The sequence below is a fragment of the Rattus norvegicus genome, chromosome 8 (assembly GCF_036323735.1).
Source record: "Rattus norvegicus strain BN/NHsdMcwi chromosome 8, GRCr8, whole genome shotgun sequence".
Classification (NCBI taxonomy): Eukaryota; Metazoa; Chordata; class Mammalia; order Rodentia; family Muridae; genus Rattus; species Rattus norvegicus.
In genome coordinates this window covers 33,736,318-33,754,694 of record NC_086026.1, presented here as the reverse complement: position 1 = coordinate 33,754,694, position 18,377 = coordinate 33,736,318, and the positions used below count along the sequence as shown (strand labels likewise).

Genomic DNA, 18,377 nt, shown 5'->3' with positions numbered 1-18,377 from the left:
GTGACGTTGCTTTAGATGGGTGGGGATTAGATGGACCAAGGCCGTTTGTGTGCCGTGAGCACTCAGAGCGATGGTTCTTAACCCAGCAGGGTTCACATTCAGACAGCCTGCACCTCAGATGTTTACATCACGTCAGAACGACAGCAAATTATAGCTGTGAAGTAGCAACGAAGTAATTTTATGGTTGGGGTCATCACGACATGAGGAACTGTATTGAAGGGTCCCAGAATTCAGAAGTTTGAAAAAATGACTTTGACAGAAGAAGCAGTGTCAAAAGGTATGGAACAGTACACATCTGCGGAGAAAGGGATGAAATGAGGTGAGGGCAGGCAGTTTTCTACTCCTCAGAACCTGGATTTAATCCAGAAGGTAACAGAGCACTGCCAAGGTAGCTCATCGAGTTATGTAACATCTGACACTTACCTTTCTTTACAAAAGTAAACAATTACTTCCTGTAAGTATGTGTGCCTAAGAGACTATGTGTGCACCACATGCAAACGGGAGCCTGCAGAAATGAGAAGTACAGCAGAGTCCCTGGAACCCGAGTTAAAGCCACTGTGAGTTCCCATGTGAGAAGCTATTGAGGGAGCTGCACAGCAAGCGCTCGAAACTGCGGAGCCTTTTTTCCAGCCCCAACTGTTACCACCTTTAATAGAAAAATTCCATGAGCCTTCACAAAGTACAATCCACCCCTGGAAGTCTCTTGCTGCCTCAGCAGCCATTTTCAGTATATAACAGAGAATAATTGTGTTGAAGAGACTTCTCTGGCAAGAGAAAAAACAGAGACAGAAAGGGTGCTGACAGGAAATGCCACAGGCTTAGAGAAACAATCACCAGAAAGGCAAGAGACTGGCATGCAAGCAAAACAGACAAGATCTGGATCTTGTTGGATTGCGTGTGATCAAAATCCATTTCCTTAGGATCAGAAGACTGCAGGGATCAGGTGGGAAATACAAACCAAATGAGGAACAAGGCCGTGGAGCCTGCAGAGGGCTGTGGCGCCTCGGTTGTTCGATTCACTGAATTTCTAATTTGACATCTTTGGTCAACTCAAACATACTCTTTGCATGCCAGACTCCTCTTCTGCCTTTGGTTGTATCACAAACTATCTAAAGAGAACTTTTGGGTGCATATACCTTTGGTATATAATTGTTCCACTCTCTGCAACAAACTGGGAGAAGAAACCAAGCAAGGAGAAATGATTAATTCAGTTCTGACAGTAAATTTGAGACACCATGGCACACCCAGGCAGGCAAGCAGACACACTCATGGGAGGAGCTGTGGGTAGAGGCAGAGACTTAAGAACCACAACCAGCTGAGTAGAGCGGTGGCAAGAGTGGCTCCAGGACTCGGTGCCCAAACCACACTGAGGAGCAGCAGAGGGCACACACCTGCGAGATAATCTTCATCTGGGCCTCCTGCATGACCACATTCGCCAGAGCCACGTCATCTTCCTCCAGGAGCTCCTTGGATGCCTGCGCTCTCATTGCCAATAGTTTGATCTCCTTAGAGCTGAGGATGTCAAAGGTATCGGAGAGCAGCTCGCTGGCTTCCATGTCCACGGGCAGGACGCCATCCGTGAAGCACGCTGAGGGAACACAGGACCAGCCTCTGAGAGACCCTTGGCCCAGAGGGGGAAAGAATTCACAGAACTAGGGATGTGACAGCCCTGTTACAGGGTTCTAAGAGACACAACTGACGCCAAGACAGACGAAACAGACATGTCTTTTGTATGGCCCTACTGTGCTATCATCGACACAGTATTTTAAGAACACATCCATCTCAAAGACACCAGACATACCCAAAATGTTAAGACAGATCTTGGAAGTGACATTGAATCGCTGCTCATCTGTGAAGTGCTCAAGAAGAAACTTGTAGATTCTCATTCGCTTCTCCTTGTTTGTCTTTCCCTTTAGCAAAAACAGTGGCTTCCCCCTGGGGCAGAACAGGACAGTATTACTGCTTGTGTGGATATAGGTGACCAAGATTCAAATACAGCAGCCTCAAAGTTGTATGACAAGGACGCTGAGAGGCTCCGGTGTCATTACAGGCATTATCTTTTGTCATCCTGCCAAGAAAACTAATGAGCACTGAAGCAGACATCATACGATGCCAGTGTCTAACCTGTGCACAGGACACGGCAGCACTCCGGAGCCTTACTGAAGCTCTTCCTGAGACATTGAGACCTCACCCAGGCACTCACTCACTCACCTCTCCGACTGGGAAAACTTGTTATACTGCCCATGCTTCTCATAGCTGTTGAAGTGGAATATGCACTCAATGAAGTGCTGGAAAAACATGGTAGGGTTCCTCTTCAGCAACAAGTGAGCCAGGCAGAACTCCCCAAGGCTGCAAAGGAGAGAGGCAGGAGACTCACTGTCACCGTCAGTCTACCACACAGAAAAGCACAGAACGCGAAATACAGATGTTGCATGCTTTGTCTGTCCACGCTCAGTGTTTCAGATCAAAGCTAGGGGCTGTAAAAATGCCTTCTTCATCAGTTTTTTGCTTACTGTTACTTTAAGTGTATGCATGTGAGTGTGTATGGGTATGTCCACATGTTACAGATGTGTAGCCTCAGGAGGCCAGAAAAGGGTTTTGGAATCTCTGGAGCCAAGGAACAGAACTGTGTCCTCTGCAAGTACAGTCTTACCTGCTGGACCACTTCTCTATTCTGTTCTATCAGATTTTATTTCAAATTCAAATACTATCCAGCTATATATTCTTCTGATAGAAATACCCAACCAACTTCTCCAAAACTCTTTCAGGCAGAGGCCTGGGTCCTCATGGCTAGTGCTAAGATAATGGTTACCTGAAAACGAGCATGCGTCTTCTCACTCCAACTTAACTTGTTGCCCACAATGTTGAGCGAAACCCACTTTAATACCCGAACCTTTCCTAAGAATACTGCTGAGAGGAGCTTTACTATTTAATACTCGAACCTTTCCTAAGAATACTGCTGAGAGGAGCTTTACTATTTAATACTCGAACCTTTCCTAAGAATACTGCTAAGAGGGGCTTTACTATTGGGCCAGGAAGCAACCACTCTCCAGAGAATCAATGACTGTCCCCAAGTTTTGAAATCACCAACAAGTCCTGGGCACGTTCCTTGCACCTGAGGCTCCAAAGCTGGAAGTATTCTAGCTGTATACAATGCCACACGCTTGACAAATACCATGTGGGACTACACAAAAATGAAGGACAAACTTCTAATGGCTTCCGAAGCCCGACTGTCAGCTGCTGCTTACATGATCATTTCTGTGTTACCACAATAGCAATGAATGAACACCAAGACTTGCTAAGGGGACCCAGGAGAGGCAGGGCTTGCTGTGATTCAGTCTGTCAGGAACAGAGCTTTAGTTTCACTGTATAGCTCAGCCATGATTCCCACCTACCCAGGAGCACCAGCCAGCTGGTCCTGGGTAGCAGAGTCAAGGCTGATTGTTCAAGTCCTGTACTTGGCTTTAGAAGGCATTAGCATTGCTGGAAACTGACTTTTCCAAGTTGTTTTTCCTCAGACTGAGAATCTAACTGGTTTGTATTACACATTATCAATTAAAGTTCAGAACAGGGAGCTTACATACCATGATGCAAAAAAGCTTAGTTTTAAAAGTTCTGTAGGGGAAAATCAGGTACTGCCTAGGAAATAAGGTATCAGGATAACCTTTTTTTTTTTTTTAATGTTTTCTAAAAATGGTGCCAAGTACAAAATAATTTTTCATATGATATGTATTTTGATCATATTATTTATTTCCCTCTCCCACTCCCCCCAGATCCTCCTCCCCACTTCCCTACCAACCAAACTTCAATTTCTTTCATTTGACCCCCTAAAAAAGCAAGAAAACAAAAACAAAAGGCATGTGGAGTGGTTTTGTATTTATTGGTCAACTACCCCAAGAGCATGGGCCTGCCCTGGGTCCAGCTGAGATACCCACTGACGCTCCCTCTCCTGGCAGTGTTGATGGCAAAGCTTCTTGGTTAGGGCTGGGACTGTGCCCACTCCCCTTCTTAATGCTAGAGTCTTGTGCGTGTTGCCATAGTCTCTGAGAGTTCATCTGGAGGACACTCTTTCCTTGAAGTCATCCATGACCTCTGGCTCCTGCAAGCTTTCTCCCTTCCTTCCATGTAGCTTCCCGAGCCTTAGGGTTGGAGTCCATTTAGGACTGAGAAGTCCAAAGTCTCTACTCTATGTTAATTATCATCTTCTACAAGAAGCTTCTCTGGGGAGGGCTGAGCGAGGCACTCATCTATGGGTAGAGTACTATGTCATAAAGAGTCATCTGATTCTTATTTTCCCTTAGCAGAACAACAGGATTAGGATATCCCCTGGGCCCATTAACCTAACTGGTCTCAGGTTCTTGGTCACTTTACCAATGTCAGGTATGGGTTCTATCTTGTGTATGGGTCTTAAGTCTAGTTTTAGACAAGTAGTTGAGTACCCCGGCAACATTTGTGCCACTGTATCTGAGTCATGGTACCCTGTGGGCAGGTCACTGTAGACTGCAGGGCCTGTAGCTGAGTGACAATGGCAGCAGCAATCAGAGTACCTTCAGTACCATGACTTCATGAGTCAGCAGGAGTGAAGAGTCTAGCCGGGTACCAGCTGGACTTTCCCACGCTTGTCCAGTTCTCAGCAATAGGGTCTTAGCATCAGGACTGTAAGAACAACTGACAGAACTGGCAATACTCTATGATGGTTGAGGAAGCCCATGGGAGGCCTTTAGCCAAGGACTCCACAAGTTGTAACCTATTCCTGGAACTGAGGATTTCAGTTTTTGGTATTGTTTCTGCCATAATATGGTGACTCCATTTAAATTCCTTTCATATACACGTATGTTTTAGGAAACTTCTATAGAAGTAGGTTTCCACACGGCTTTTCAGAGGGCCTTTAGTGTTAGTTGTCCCTCCCCATATTCCTTCCTTTATCCTGTTCTTTCATACCCCTCCCCCAATCCTGTTATTCTAATTGCCCTGTTATCTCTCCATAATACTACATTCTGTTTTGCCCCTTTCCTGGGAGATGGCCTTGTCCCTGCTCCCCTGCCATCCTTTACTAGTTAGCTAACGTCTGTGCTTATTCAGCTGGTAGCACAGACGTGGAAAGCTTAAAAGCTACTAGCCATGCTTAAGAAGTAACATGATACACACACACACACACACACACACACACACACTCTGGTCTGGGTCGTCTCACTCAGGACGACTGTTCCTAGTTTCACCCACTTACCTGCCAAATTCGTAATTTTCAACAGCTGAGTAATATTCCTTTGTGTAAATGTACTGCAGTTTCATGACTGACTCATCAGTTGATGGACAGCTAGGGTGTTTCTAAACTCTGGCTATTAGAACTAGAGCAGCAATGGGAGCTAGCGAGTAAGATCGCCGTGGTCAGACTGAGTTCTTTGGCTGTATGTCTAATGAAGGTGGATCCTGAGGTATAACAATTCTCAAGGCAGCACCACACTGGTTTTCATAGAGGCTAAGTCAGTCTGCACTCCTATCAGCAATGAGTAAGTGTTCCCCTCTCCCCACACAAAGTAGTTTTAATTTGCATTTCTCTGATGGTTAAGAACATTTAAGTGTTTCTTGGTCATTTGTGCTTTATCTTTTGAGAACTCTCTGATTAGTTCTGTTGCCCGTTTTAAAATTGACATGATTTGTATATTGTAGACACTAAGGCTCTATCAGATATATAAAGTGTAAAGACCCTCCCACCCCCTCCTGTTCTTTAGGCTGTTACTTTGCTTGAATGATGGTATCCTTTGCCATAAAGAAGCTTTTCGGCTATACAGGGCCACACCTTCTATCTATCTATACATGCGTGCATGCATATACGTATCCATCTAATGTATATGAGTGCTCTGTCTTCACATACACCAGAGGAGGCAATCAGATCCCATTACAGATGGCTGTGAGCCACCACGTATGCAGGCGCTGAGAACTGTGTTGGGATGTTTTAAAATTACTGCTATTCCCTAGGGATTGTGGACCTGTTTACTTTTTAATCTTGATTTAGGCTATATCTGTCTGTCTGTCCATTTTTAAAAATGTTTTCAAGTGTGGTGGAACAGATTGTTAAAATACATTTTACGATTCTATGAATTTTCTCAGTGTCTACTGTGATATTTCCTCTCTAATCTCTAACTTTATTAATGACTCTGTCTTTTGGTTAATTTGGCTGTCCTATAGGCTTTGGTATATTGTGTTCTCATTTTCATTCAATTCTAAGAGTTTGTAATTCCTTTACTTCTTGGTTCAGTTTTCAGTCAGCAGTAATTTTTCAGTTTCCTTGAGTTTGTACATTTTCTGCTACTTCTGTTGTTGATATCAAGTTTTAATCCATGGTGGTCAGATAGGATGTGGGGGTTATCCTACTTTTCTAGTATCTGTTGAGACTTGCTCTAGGTCCTAATATGTGGTCAACTTTGGAGAAAGTTTAGTGAGAGGCTGAAGAAGTATATTATCTAGGATTTCAGTGAAATGTTCTGAAAATATCTGCCAGGTCCTTTTAATTTATGATGGGCATCTCTGTTTAGTTTTTATCTGAATGGTCTGTTTATCAGAGAGTGTTGGGTATTAAAGTCATCCATTACACTGTGTTAAGGTCAACATGTGATTTTAGTTGTAGTAGTGTTTCTTTTATGAACTTGGGTGCTCTTACTTTTGTGTATAAATATTTAGACCTGCAATATCCTATGCTGGATTTTTCCTTTAATGACCTATGTAGTGTCCTTTCCTACCGCTTTTAATCAGTTTCAGTTTGAAGTTTATTTTGACAGATGTTAAAATAACTATGTTTGTTTGCTTCTTGGGTCCATTTTCTTGAAAAACCCTTTTCGACCCTTTTAGCCTGAGATGGTGTCTGTCCTTGATGTGAGGCATGCTTCTTGGATGCAGCAGAAAGGAGGATCTTTTCTTCTAATCCAATCTGTTAGTGTGTGTCTTCTTATTTGGGAAACTAAGTCCATTAACAGAGTTACTAATGAGCAATGTTTCTGGCTATTTGTTGTGGTGGTGAGAACTGCCCCACCCCCACTCCCTTTGATTTACTGGTCTGGGATTATCTATTTATTTATTGTGTCCTCTTGGGTGTAGTTAACTTCTCTTCAGGTAGAAGTTTTCCTTTTTGTGTCTTCTGTATACTGGACTGGTGGACAGAAATTGCTTAAGTTTGTTTTTATTGTGGAGTGTTTTTTCTTTCTCTGTTGATTGTGACGAATAGTTTCTCTGGGTTTGGTAGTCTGGGCTGGCATCTGTGGTTTCTCAGTTTGTAGAACATAGACCTAGGACCTCTGGATTTCAGAGTTTCTGTTGAAAAGGCAGGCGTTATTCTAATAGGCCTGTCTTTATATACAACTTGGCTTTTTCCCTTGAAGTGTTTAATGTCAATGCCATTTCTCTGTTCTATATATTCTGTGTTTTATTACGTGTTGTGGGGAATTTCTCTTCTGGTCCAGTGTATACTTGGTGTTCTGTATGTTTCTTGTACCCTGATAGGCACTGCCTTCTTTAGGTTGGGGGAAATTTTCTTCTCTGATTCTGATAAAAATATTCTGTGGCTTTGGCCTGCGCTTCTTTGCTGTCCTCAGTTACTCATAGATTTGGTCTTTTACACATCCTGGAGAGGTTGTCCTGGATTTCTCCCCCCGCCTCCCAAGTACATTTTCGTTGACTGAGCTATCCATTTCTTCATCTTGTTTTCAAGACCTGAAATCCTTTCTTCCATCTTTTAAGCTGTTGGTGAGGCTTACCTCTGAGGTGAGGCTTACCTCCGAGGTGAGGCTTACCTCCGAGGTTTTTGTTTGGCGTCTTGAGGTTTCCATTTCCAGTTTTATTTCACTTTGGGTTTTCTTTAGTGACTTTATTTCTTTATTAAATTCTATTTTCAGGTCTTGAATTGTTTTCACTATTTCATCAACTGTATATGTTTTCATGGTCTTCATTAAGGCATTTATCTGTATCCTCTTTAAGGTCCTAGAACATATGTAAAATTACTATTTTGAAGTCCTTGTCGTCTGTTGCAGCTAAATTGCTTTTCTCAGGGCTTACTGCAAACAGGATTGCTGGCTTCTGGAGGAGGCCAACGGTCGTGGCCGCTCAGGCTTGTGACTTTGCTCTGGAGGCATCTAGAGTAAGAACGACTGAACTGTTTGTTGCATGGATATTTGGTTTAGTCTCTGTTGGGTAGATGTGCTTTTCTTTGGTCGTTGGCACCCACTCCGTGTCCTAGGTAAGTGTGGCGGCTATCAGGCCCCTGGTAGAGTGTTTCTGCAGGTTGCTAAGTATCATGAAAGAATGGAAACTGGCCAGAAGGATGAAAGGAGCTGTAGGAAAGAATTAGAGGGACCCTGGTTCTGTTTAGGATGACCTTCACATACGAAATCAAACACAGCTTTGTATAACAAAAGAAAGTTCCTGGGAAATTTTCACTTAAGGTCTGCTTTAAACATCTGTCATCCCTGAGTTTTTAATGCACTCTCCTTTTTTGAGGCAGGGTCTCAAGTAGCCCACGTTCACCTTGACCTCGGTCAACAGCTGAACTCCTGATTCTGTTTCCACTTCCTGAGTGCTGGGATTACAAGCTTGAGTTATCATGCTTGGCTCCATGTTATTCTTTACAGACTGTTTCATCTAGAAATCTGCATTTGAAAGGCAAAGATCACAACGTGAGAGGGAGTTCTGGTAAACCACATGTGACCAGAATGGTGAAAACCATTAAATGGAGAACAAATCTCCCAAGGAAATGAAGAATAAGAATTTGCCCTCTGTGGTCTTTTATGGTCAATCTACTGCAGCAGTGTTCTTGTGTCAACCTGAACTTTCCCGTCAGATCTGAACTCAAAATTTTCAATCTGTTAATTCATCAGTAAGAAGAGAGGTTGCTTTAACTGATCTCGGGACAAACACTGGTCTTCTGGGGGTTTAGGGTGGGAATTCAGAACGGCAGAGATAACCGAGGGTGAGTTACCACTAGGTACATGTGTTTAACTGTCACATACAGTCTGCATGTTCACAGAAGCCTGCACATAACGGTGCACATGCAGGCATGTAGGCATGAAAGCTGCCACGACGCCTTCCTTCCATTAGGAGAAGCTGCAATCAGTCAGTGCATCGTGTCTAATCTAGATGCTCCGTCTACCCCAGGCTTTACCAAGACAGCACGTTTCAGTCCTGATACTCTGGAGAAAAGGTTCTAACTTTTTTGTTTGCTGAAAAATTAAAAGAAACTTAAATTTAGGCTCAAGAAAGGTGGAGGCAAGGCATGGATGGGGAGGTGGCAACTGGGTACAGCACCAGAGCCTCTCCTGTTTACCAGTACTGTGTTAGTTTGATATTTTCCCAAACCATGACTCAGGACCTTCAATGCTCATTATTAGGCACCCAACTGTTTTGCACACCTGCCATTTTCCCAACTTCTTCACCCACAGAGCCCCACGTCTGTATTTCATGCCACCTCTCTGTGAACATGCCATAGACTATGTCACTGCACTGAATCTAAGCGCTTCCCTGTACACACCCTGCCTACCCTTCGGCTGTTTGGACAGCCCCTCCCATTCCATTGGTTCTGCAGCTTCACTGAACTCTCTTGGAGTGGAGTTTATTGTGTCCCAAGCCAAGACACCCTTGGTTTTCCTTCCTTTCCTTTCCTTTCTCAGTTATATTTTGTTTGGACTTTTGCAGCAACTGCCTATTGAACAGTGTGCTTCTTACTTGCTACCATTCTGTGAGTACACAAAGACCACTTTCTACTGCACAGAGAAGATATTATCATACTATTTTTTAGCTTTAAAATTTGTTTTTTTATGGCCCTGTTAAAGATATGCTGGGATGTCTGCCAGTGGCAGAACACTTACAGAACATGTATGAGGCCCTGGGCTTCAGAGTCCATCCCTCATTTTCCTTCCTCAGTTTCCTCATACTAGAATCTGTAGGAAATCCAACTGGACCAAAAATATATTCAACAGACTAACTACTCTTGGTAAATTCTGACTTGGCAGAAACACATGGAGAAACTAATCCATTATATAAGCAAACAGGCCTGACCATGGGTCTAGCATATATAGATATAAGCTTTTCTGAGAGAAGAAACTCCTGTCCACTTTTAAGTCATGGTTTAAACCCAGATTGTAGAGATAAATCTGAATAAATCGCAAAGATTTTGGGGCCGGTGAGATGGTTAAAGGGCCTGCCAGCAAAGCTGATGAGCCACACAGTGAAAGGAGACAAGTAACCTCTGAGAGTCCTCTGTCCTCCACATGTGTGCTGTGGCACATAAACCCAACACAAACACACAGAAGAAAGAGATGACATATAATAAAACCTTCAGTGAGAATACCAAGGTCCTAAAAGTGCTAATTGTTTCACCAGAATACAGCATCTCTATCTGACTGACCCTTTAGTGAGGGCCCAGTGTCGGCGCGCAGTAGAGCTAAAGCTGAGCTTATGTAGTTACCAGCCTGCTTGGTTTGCTCTCAAAACATGCATCTGTAAGATCTGCTCCAGCAGTTAGTATTTTAAGATTTTCTGGTAGTTATTAGAAGCTTACCAAATCCCAAACAAACTGTAGACTACTGTCAGACTCTATCTGACCGAATTTCCTTCTGACCCATGCCCTGAGAATCTGGATTCACACCTTCTATGTAAACATTATGCACACTGATTAATGCTCGTCTTTAAATATATTTTGTATGGTTTTCAAGACATATATGTTGTACATATTTATGGGGAACCATGTGATATTTCAACATGTATGTAGACTATAAAATGTTTAAATTGTGTTAAAACTTATCTTTTAAACATGCTTATATGGGAGCTGATAAAACTAAGAGAAAAGGTGGAAATACAGGTTAGACAGACAGCACCGCATCCTCGGGTCATCACTGGAAGGCATTCTGAGCACTTCTGCCAGGCCTGGACTACAGACCATGAAGACTGCTGGCCACAAGGGGCCTATGAGAGCACACTGAAGTCACTCAGAACTGGCACATCTCATCCTTCCCCGACTACACCAAGAAGAAGCTAGTGGACCCAGCTTTTCTGCTTCTGGCCCTAGACAGTATTAATTAGAAGGTTAATTCTCTGCTACTTTGTTATGTGAAATGTTCCTCCTTTCAAAATTACACCAAAAGAACTTAACAGAAATTCTTCTACAGAAAGCAGACTAAATTATCAGTGGCCAAATTTAGAACCAGAGGAAGCCATTATCACAAGCTATTTATAGTTAATGAACTCTGTGAAGACCTTTCGCCTGCTGTGGAGGCTTCTGTTGCAGCACTGAGCATCCTGTTTTTCAACTGAAGATTTGCTTTAAAAATAATTATTCATCCAGTATAATCTGGAGTAGCAAAGGCTATCAGAGCATCTCCAAACCCCTTGAAAATAAGTCTTCAAAAGGAAAATACATGGATAAGAATTACAAAATGGCAAAGTAACACTTCTCCCTTCCAATTCTCAAGAAACACCCTTTTCCAAGGAGCCTTTGCAATGTGCACGGTGCATTTCTCACTATGCATCCACTCTTGGTTCCTAGACTCTCTCCCTGATCATTTCTGAACTGAAAAGAAAGTTGAATCTCTTTGTCAAAACTAACCTTTTTTTGATCGAGCAATCATTAGGAGAGTCACTACTTAATGCCTTCCATGCTTGCAGTTTGACTGACAGGACACAGAGTGCTCGTCACCCCTTAGTGAGGGCCCAGTGTCGGCGCACAGTAGAGCTAAAGCTGAGCTTATGTAGTTACCAGCCTGCTTGGTTTGCTCCCAAAACATGCATCTGTAAGATCTGCTCCAGCAGTTAGTATTTTAAGATTTTCTGGTAGTTATTAGAAGCTTACCAAATCCCAAACAAACTGTAGACTACTCTGAAAGGAAAGACAGTGCATACCAGATATTAGGGAAATTGTTGTGCTGTCTGACACCCGGAGGCAAGATTACCTGGCAATGTCTGGGTGTGAGTCTACCAGAGTGCTGACAAATCGGAAGAACAGAGAGCCCTTCCACTTCACATATTCCTCCTGTACAAGGAGAAAAACAGCACACTTCAGGATGAGCTTCACTATGCAAACTCTATACACACCAAGTTACGCAGACATTTGTTGGCTTTCCTTTATGTAGCACCCCACACCTGCTGGCTACTGGTCCATCGAGACCCGAGTCTGGCTAGATGGTATCTGCTTCCTAACAGCCTTGAAAGCACATAGAGGAATATTTGGGGGAAAACTTATCAAATCTACATTACAAAAAAAATTACACAAAGAACATGGCTTTAATGGCAGATCAACTGGTGCCTTCGTAAGGTATGTAATGCACAATGAGATGACCTTATGAATCTGTAGGATAGATATATAAGCTAGTGAATACCTTCTTTTTAAATAATCAAATCCTTCTTTCTTGTTATAGCCTATACACAAGTTCTGAACGTACACAGAGCTACCAAATGCTCTATATAGCTCTGTAGTTCAAGACATTTCACAGACTGAAAACAGACTGATAGCTCACTGGACCCTTGCAGCAATGCTGGAAGACAGTGCGTTCCAAATATGATCTACACCGTGAGGCAGGAGCCATTAGGACTTAAGCACTCGGATGTGGTCAAGAGCAGTGGGGCCAGGACTGCAGTCACCTGTCTCCGAGCACTTCCCTCTGCAGAACTGCTGATGCAGAACTGCACTGCTGCCCTAGACTGCTGTGCAAATACGCCAGTGAGCACTGAACGTTAAACCAGAAACGAGGACAATCGTCTTTGAATTCTCTAACACAGCAAGCACATTTCCCATTGTTAACTGAATAGTCCCTTAACCCAGCAATGGTAGAGCAGAAAAGGAGAATTCTGACTCCTGTACATACCTGTAAGAGGTTGGTAAGCAAGATCAGTGTCTGCTTTCGGATGAACGGGTCTGAATCCTTCAGGCAAATGGAAATATTGGGAATATAATTGTCCACCATGACAGTGTACCGGATACAAAGATCACACATCACAATGATGACATTGTTGCGGACAGCCACATCCTCACAGACTTCAAGTTCTCGCACAAGGGCTGGGATGCTTTTCTTTGCAAGGTCTTCATGCTGTAAGCAGAGTTTACCTATCACAGAAGAGAGGAAGATATCTAGATTACACCCTATGCATTTTACATAAAGCAAAATTATGCCCCAAATCACAAACATCGACAAATGACAGACAAATTTCAGGAAGGTCAAAACAGCATTAGAATAAGCTCTGGCACATACCTTTGCAACAGTGACATCATCTTCCACCTTAAGTCAATCTCTGAATTTTATAGCTATTACTTACCCACAAAACGATCAGTAAAACCTAACACATTTTACCTTTGATTAAATACATACTTTAAAACCCTTACTGCATTAAAAATGCAAGCTAGATACGCAGGAGTGAATGCCGCCTCACTTATTTTATTCCTTATTCTGCTAGAGGAAGACTGAATTATACTCACTAGTGTATTTGCTTTGTGGCTTGGGGAAGGTTTCACTCTTACTCAGAATGTTTAGGTATTTTTAAAATAACCAATATCACAAAACCAAAACCAAACCAACCAAACGAAACAATAAAAAAACCTCCCAAACTAAACCACAGCAACAACAAAGGCTGCCAATCAAAACTACACCTGTTATCAAATATACAGCCACTTCAAAGTGGAATATTCAAATTACAGCCGAGGTCAGCGTTTTCATGATGAACTATTTGAGCTGATGAAGAAATGTGCTCACAGCTCATCTTTCAGCTCTGGAAAATATTAAATAAACATTCTCCTTCTTATAAACCGAGCTTCAAACTTTCCATTCCTAAAACTCTGTTGTCATGTCTAGGCTACAGGTCTTTGTTTTGTGTGTGTGTGCGAACTCATGTGTATACACAGGTATCAGTGGAGGCCACAAGACAACCTCAAGTGCACTTAAGCCTTCTCCATCTTCCCTTTGACACGGGCTTCTCACTGGCCTGAAGTTCTCCAAGTAGGCAAGGCTGGTAGGCCAGTGAGCCTCAGGGATGCAGAGAGCTGTCAGTCTCTGCATCTTTGACCCTGGGATTATAGGCATGCACCAGTCAGTAGACATGGCTCTCTGAATTATTCTTTATTTTATTTTATGTGCATGTGTATTTTGTCTGCGTATGTCACTTGTGTGGCTGGTGCCTGCAGAGACCAGAAGAGGGCATCAGATCTCCTAGAACTGAACTTACTAGCAGTTGTGAGAGTCCATGTGGGTACTGTGAATTGAACCTGGGTCCTCTGGAAAAGTAGCTAGTGCTCTTAACTCCTGAGCCATCTCTCTAACCACTGAAATACACTTCTTGATAGACTTACTGAGCTATGCTGTGAAGATTAAAAAAATACAGGAATAGGGATAACTGTATTAATACTTATAACACTACATCTTCCTGTGTATTATAAGTTTATTTATATATGTAAAATATGTCCCATTTAGTCTCGTGTGACTGAATATTTGGTTCCTAGCTGATGACAGTTTGTGAGGTCAGGTTAGAGGCAGGAGACATGGTCTGTGGTGGAGGGATTTTGAGGATCCTATCCCAGCCTGGCTCATTTCCCATCTACTGCTACCTTGCTTTCATTCTGTAAACTGGACTGGAGCATCCTCTGAAATGTGCACTAAAATGAACTCCTCTTCCTTAAAGTTGCCTCTCAGGTATTTCATCACAGCAACAAGAGAAGTAATCACCACATGAGTGGCAGCCTCACGGCTCTCACTGTGAGCGGGCAGTTAGATCCGCAGAGGTGGGCCCTCATACCAGAGTTAACTCTTAAAGTCATAAAAGCTAGAGCAGGCCTGGCTGCAGCAGCACATGGAGCAGGCCTGGCTGCAGCAGCACATGGAGCAGGCCTGGCTGCAGCAGCACATGGAGGCCTGGCTGCAGCAGCACATGGAGCAGGCCTGACTGCAGCAGCACATGGAGCAGGCCTGGCTGCAGCAGCACATGACACAGTACTCAGAGCACACAAGTCACACAGCCTGCAGCCGCACTTCCCCTCGGGGCACCCTTACCCAGAGTGATGATGGCATGTGCTCTAATCACAGACGGCAGGGCAGAGCTCCTGGCCTGGAAAGGCAGCTGACTGGCGAGGTCTGTGGTCCCTTGAGATGATGGCACTGCAGGGGAGGAAGAGGAAACCATGTATCATTGGGACAGTTAACTGAGCCTCAGGACAGAACGGTGGGAACTATGACTTCAAGGGCTTACAGTGATCCGCATGAGCAGAAGAAGCCAGAATAGACTGGATTAGAAGGAAGACTCGCTTCTCTACTAGGGCTGGACATAACTGGGCTATATCTCCTAGGGTAAAAATGCATTTCACCTGCAAAGAGAGTGGATTTTGGAATAAAAACAGGCAAAAAGAAAATAAATACCAGTTGGAGTAACATGCCAAAAGAACATTATTTTGTTTCACAAATTACAATTACTATTACAAATTACTGTTTTTGCTAGTAATAAAAACTCCCCTTTTATTTTGCACATTACAAAAGCTCAGCTCTATTACGTAGTGTAAGACATGTAACAACTGTTTTAAAAGTCAAAGGGGACAAACAGGAGCTGGAGGGATGGTTCAATGATTAAAAGCACTTGCTGCTCTTATAGGGAACTGTTGTAGGATAGTTGATCACGCTGTGAACCCCGAGATTATGTTGTTTACTAGGAAAACCTGTTTCTAGCTGTGGTGTGGCTCAGTCCTTAGCACACACCTTTAATTCCTCTGGCTGGAGTACAGACAGGACCTTTGTACATATCTTTAATTCCAAACACTGAAGGAAAAGTTAGAAGGTAAAACTCTTTTTGAGTCAGAGTTCAGAAAGAACAAGAAAGGGTTAGCTTCTTCAGCAGCAAGTCTCAGAGGCTGAAAACATTCTAGATTACATTGTACGGAGCCTAGAAGCTTCCAGGACTAGGCCTAGGTTAGCAGACAAAGGTAGTAAGCCTTGGAGATGACAATTACAGACGAGTAGCATCCACATCAGTTTACAAAGGCCTGAGACATCAGCTCCATAGCACCTGATGTCCTCTTCTGGTTTCTATAGGTATCTACATTCACACGCATGTACCCTTGCCCCAATATAATCAAGCAAACACATAAAAAATTTTTAAAAAATCTAAAAAATAAGGTATTAAAAACCCCTTTCCTGTCAACAGTATCTAAAACTTACATTACATAAAAATTCCTGCTATAAAAAGATTATGAAAAAGTAGCTGCTTACCACCAGGTCTTCATCCATGTTCCCTGTCCCGTCTTCCTTCAGAAGGATGTTAGAGAGGTGTTGCTCACAGGTGGAGAGGACATCCCCACACACCCGCTTCAGCAGTTCCTGCAAGTCACAGGTCAGCTCTGAAGGGTCTCATATAGTCAGACGACTCACCAAGTCTAGCTCTCAGAACCTCCAGGCTCTTGGAAAGCATGGAAGACCCCAGCTGGCACACCAAGGACTTCCACCTTTTCCAGCCCTGTACCACACCACAGCAACACTTATAGCAACCTGGCCAACCTGGCCTAGCGAAGCCAAATGTCGAAGGAGCACGTGCATAGCAGTTTCTTTTTATATTTGCTCGAGAAGAGCAAAGGCAGACAGGAAAATCTAGTTCTCAGGTTTATAAATCACCTTTAATGGCAGTGTTCCTCCAACAGTAGAGGAAAAATGACAATGGTAGCATACACAGGTAGAGAATAAGCTTTATAACTAACACGTTACTTTTAAAGCTGTACAATAAGAACTGATTTGAGTTAGGTATGGCGATCCCAGCACTTAGTAGGTGGAAGTGAAAAGATTCTCTGTTCTGGCTTGATTTAGGCAAATTGAGACCTTCAAGACAGTGTGGCTACCTAGCTAGACACTGTCTTAGCCACACATTCCCAGGAATGCCTCTTCCACAAAGGGCAGACAAGAGGATCATTCAAGCTTGCTAGCATCCAGTGTAGCTGAGGTTAAACCCCAAGTTCAGGGGAGAGACCCTGTCCAAAAATGTAGAAGACACCCAGCCATCCTCTTCTGGAGACAGTCAGATGGAGAAGGACAGACACACAGACACACACACGGCAGTTGTTATTCTTCTGTAATATATTAGGTAGTGTCTCTTAATGATTACAGAAAGTTCCAGAGGGTTCTTGACATTCACAACATATAACGGCACTTCTGTGCCCAAGAGCATTCTTAAAACTCAGAATTGTCATACGTCGTTTTCTCTAGAAGGCCAAGTGCTTCCCCCACAGAAATGAATACTGAGATGTGTCCTTCTACTTCAGAGGTAACGGTACTGCAATGACATCATCTGACATGTATGCCAGGTGCTTTCAAAGACGACCTTAGGAGTCATCCAGTGCGTGTGGCACTGGAGCAATGCACTGCCACATCAGAACTTGCCAAACAGTAGGAAACCACTTCCACAGGAAACTATAATCTGGCTTAGCCTAGCATTTTCCAAAATCACTATGTTTATCACTCTTTGTTTTGTTTTTTTTTCAAGACAGGATTTCTCTGTGCTCTGGCTGTCCTGGAACTTGGTTTGCAGACCAGGCTGGCCTTGAACTCAGAGGTATGAGTTCTGCCTGTTTCCCTAGTGCTGGGAATAAAGGTATGCCCTACCACGGCCCTGTATGTGTTTATTACTCAAAAATAATACACCTATGATTTTTAATAGATTACCCAACCTAACCATCACTTGTTGGCCAAGAGAGCTCCTGAAATCAGAAGGCCTTAATCCTGAGGGAAGAGATGAAGGTTGACAGTTTCAAAGCTTAAGACAAAAACCTGGATGATCTGAAGTAATGACTAAGAGCTGCAGAACCTGGGAATGCTGTCAAGGCTAAACAATTCAGGGACCCTCACTGCACAACAGCTCGGATCAGGCTGTGCACCAGCATCCTGTGAGCATCTGAAGACCAAGACAGGAGCCAGGCAAGGCAGGGCCCTTCGTTTTAGGCACACTTAAGCGCTGGAGGTTGGTCTGGTGCTGCTGTGTATTCAAATGGTAAATCCTGGCCCCTAAGATCTGGTTGCCCCCTCGCCCCAAGCAGATCCTCACGAACAGCAAGTGATGCTATGTAAACCGTGGTCCTCAACCTAAAACTATTGGTTAATAGTAATAGTAGGTGGCTACTGCCGGTTACTGGGAAGAGAAGAAAAGGCGGAGTTTCAGTTACTGGGCTAGGGGTCTAGGGTCCCAGGTAGGGACCATGAGGAGGAAGGAGACAGGAGAAGAAAGAGAAAAGAGAGTGAAGGAGAAAGAAGATGGAGAGAACAGGAGGTCTCCATTTGATGTGATGGACCAGGAACATGCCCGAGTGAAATGCCCCACTGCTCAGCACAGACTGTGGGAGAAGAAGTAACCTGGGCCAGATTTAAACAGCAAGTTCTTTG

The 18,377-nt window shown here is 43.4% G+C and overlaps 1 protein-coding gene across 5 annotated transcripts in view; it reads right to left on the bottom strand.

Annotated features, from left to right (window-relative positions):
* Ncapd3 (non-SMC condensin II complex, subunit D3) overlaps positions 1 to 18,377 on the bottom strand; it is a 69,307-nt gene that overhangs the window by 10,826 nt on the left and 40,104 nt on the right. For 4 of the 5 annotated variants that reach the window (XM_006242736.4, XM_006242735.5, NM_001034000.1 and 1 more), the window contains 8 exons: positions 16,224 to 16,331; positions 15,214 to 15,328; positions 15,018 to 15,122; positions 12,846 to 13,084; positions 11,934 to 12,013; positions 2,212 to 2,349; positions 1,802 to 1,935; positions 1,392 to 1,588 (listed from right to left, as the gene is read on the bottom strand). In XM_006242736.4, coding sequence (XP_006242798.1) covers positions 1,392 to 1,588; positions 1,802 to 1,935; positions 2,212 to 2,349; positions 11,934 to 12,013; positions 12,846 to 13,084; positions 15,018 to 15,122; positions 15,214 to 15,328; positions 16,224 to 16,331 — 1,116 coding nt within the window. Of the gene's footprint in view, positions 1 to 1,391; positions 1,589 to 1,801; positions 1,936 to 2,211; positions 2,350 to 3,859; positions 8,640 to 11,933; positions 12,014 to 12,845; positions 13,085 to 15,017; positions 15,123 to 15,213; positions 15,329 to 16,223; positions 16,332 to 18,377 lie in introns of those variants that run through there. The other variant, XM_039081366.2, reaches the window with a different exon arrangement.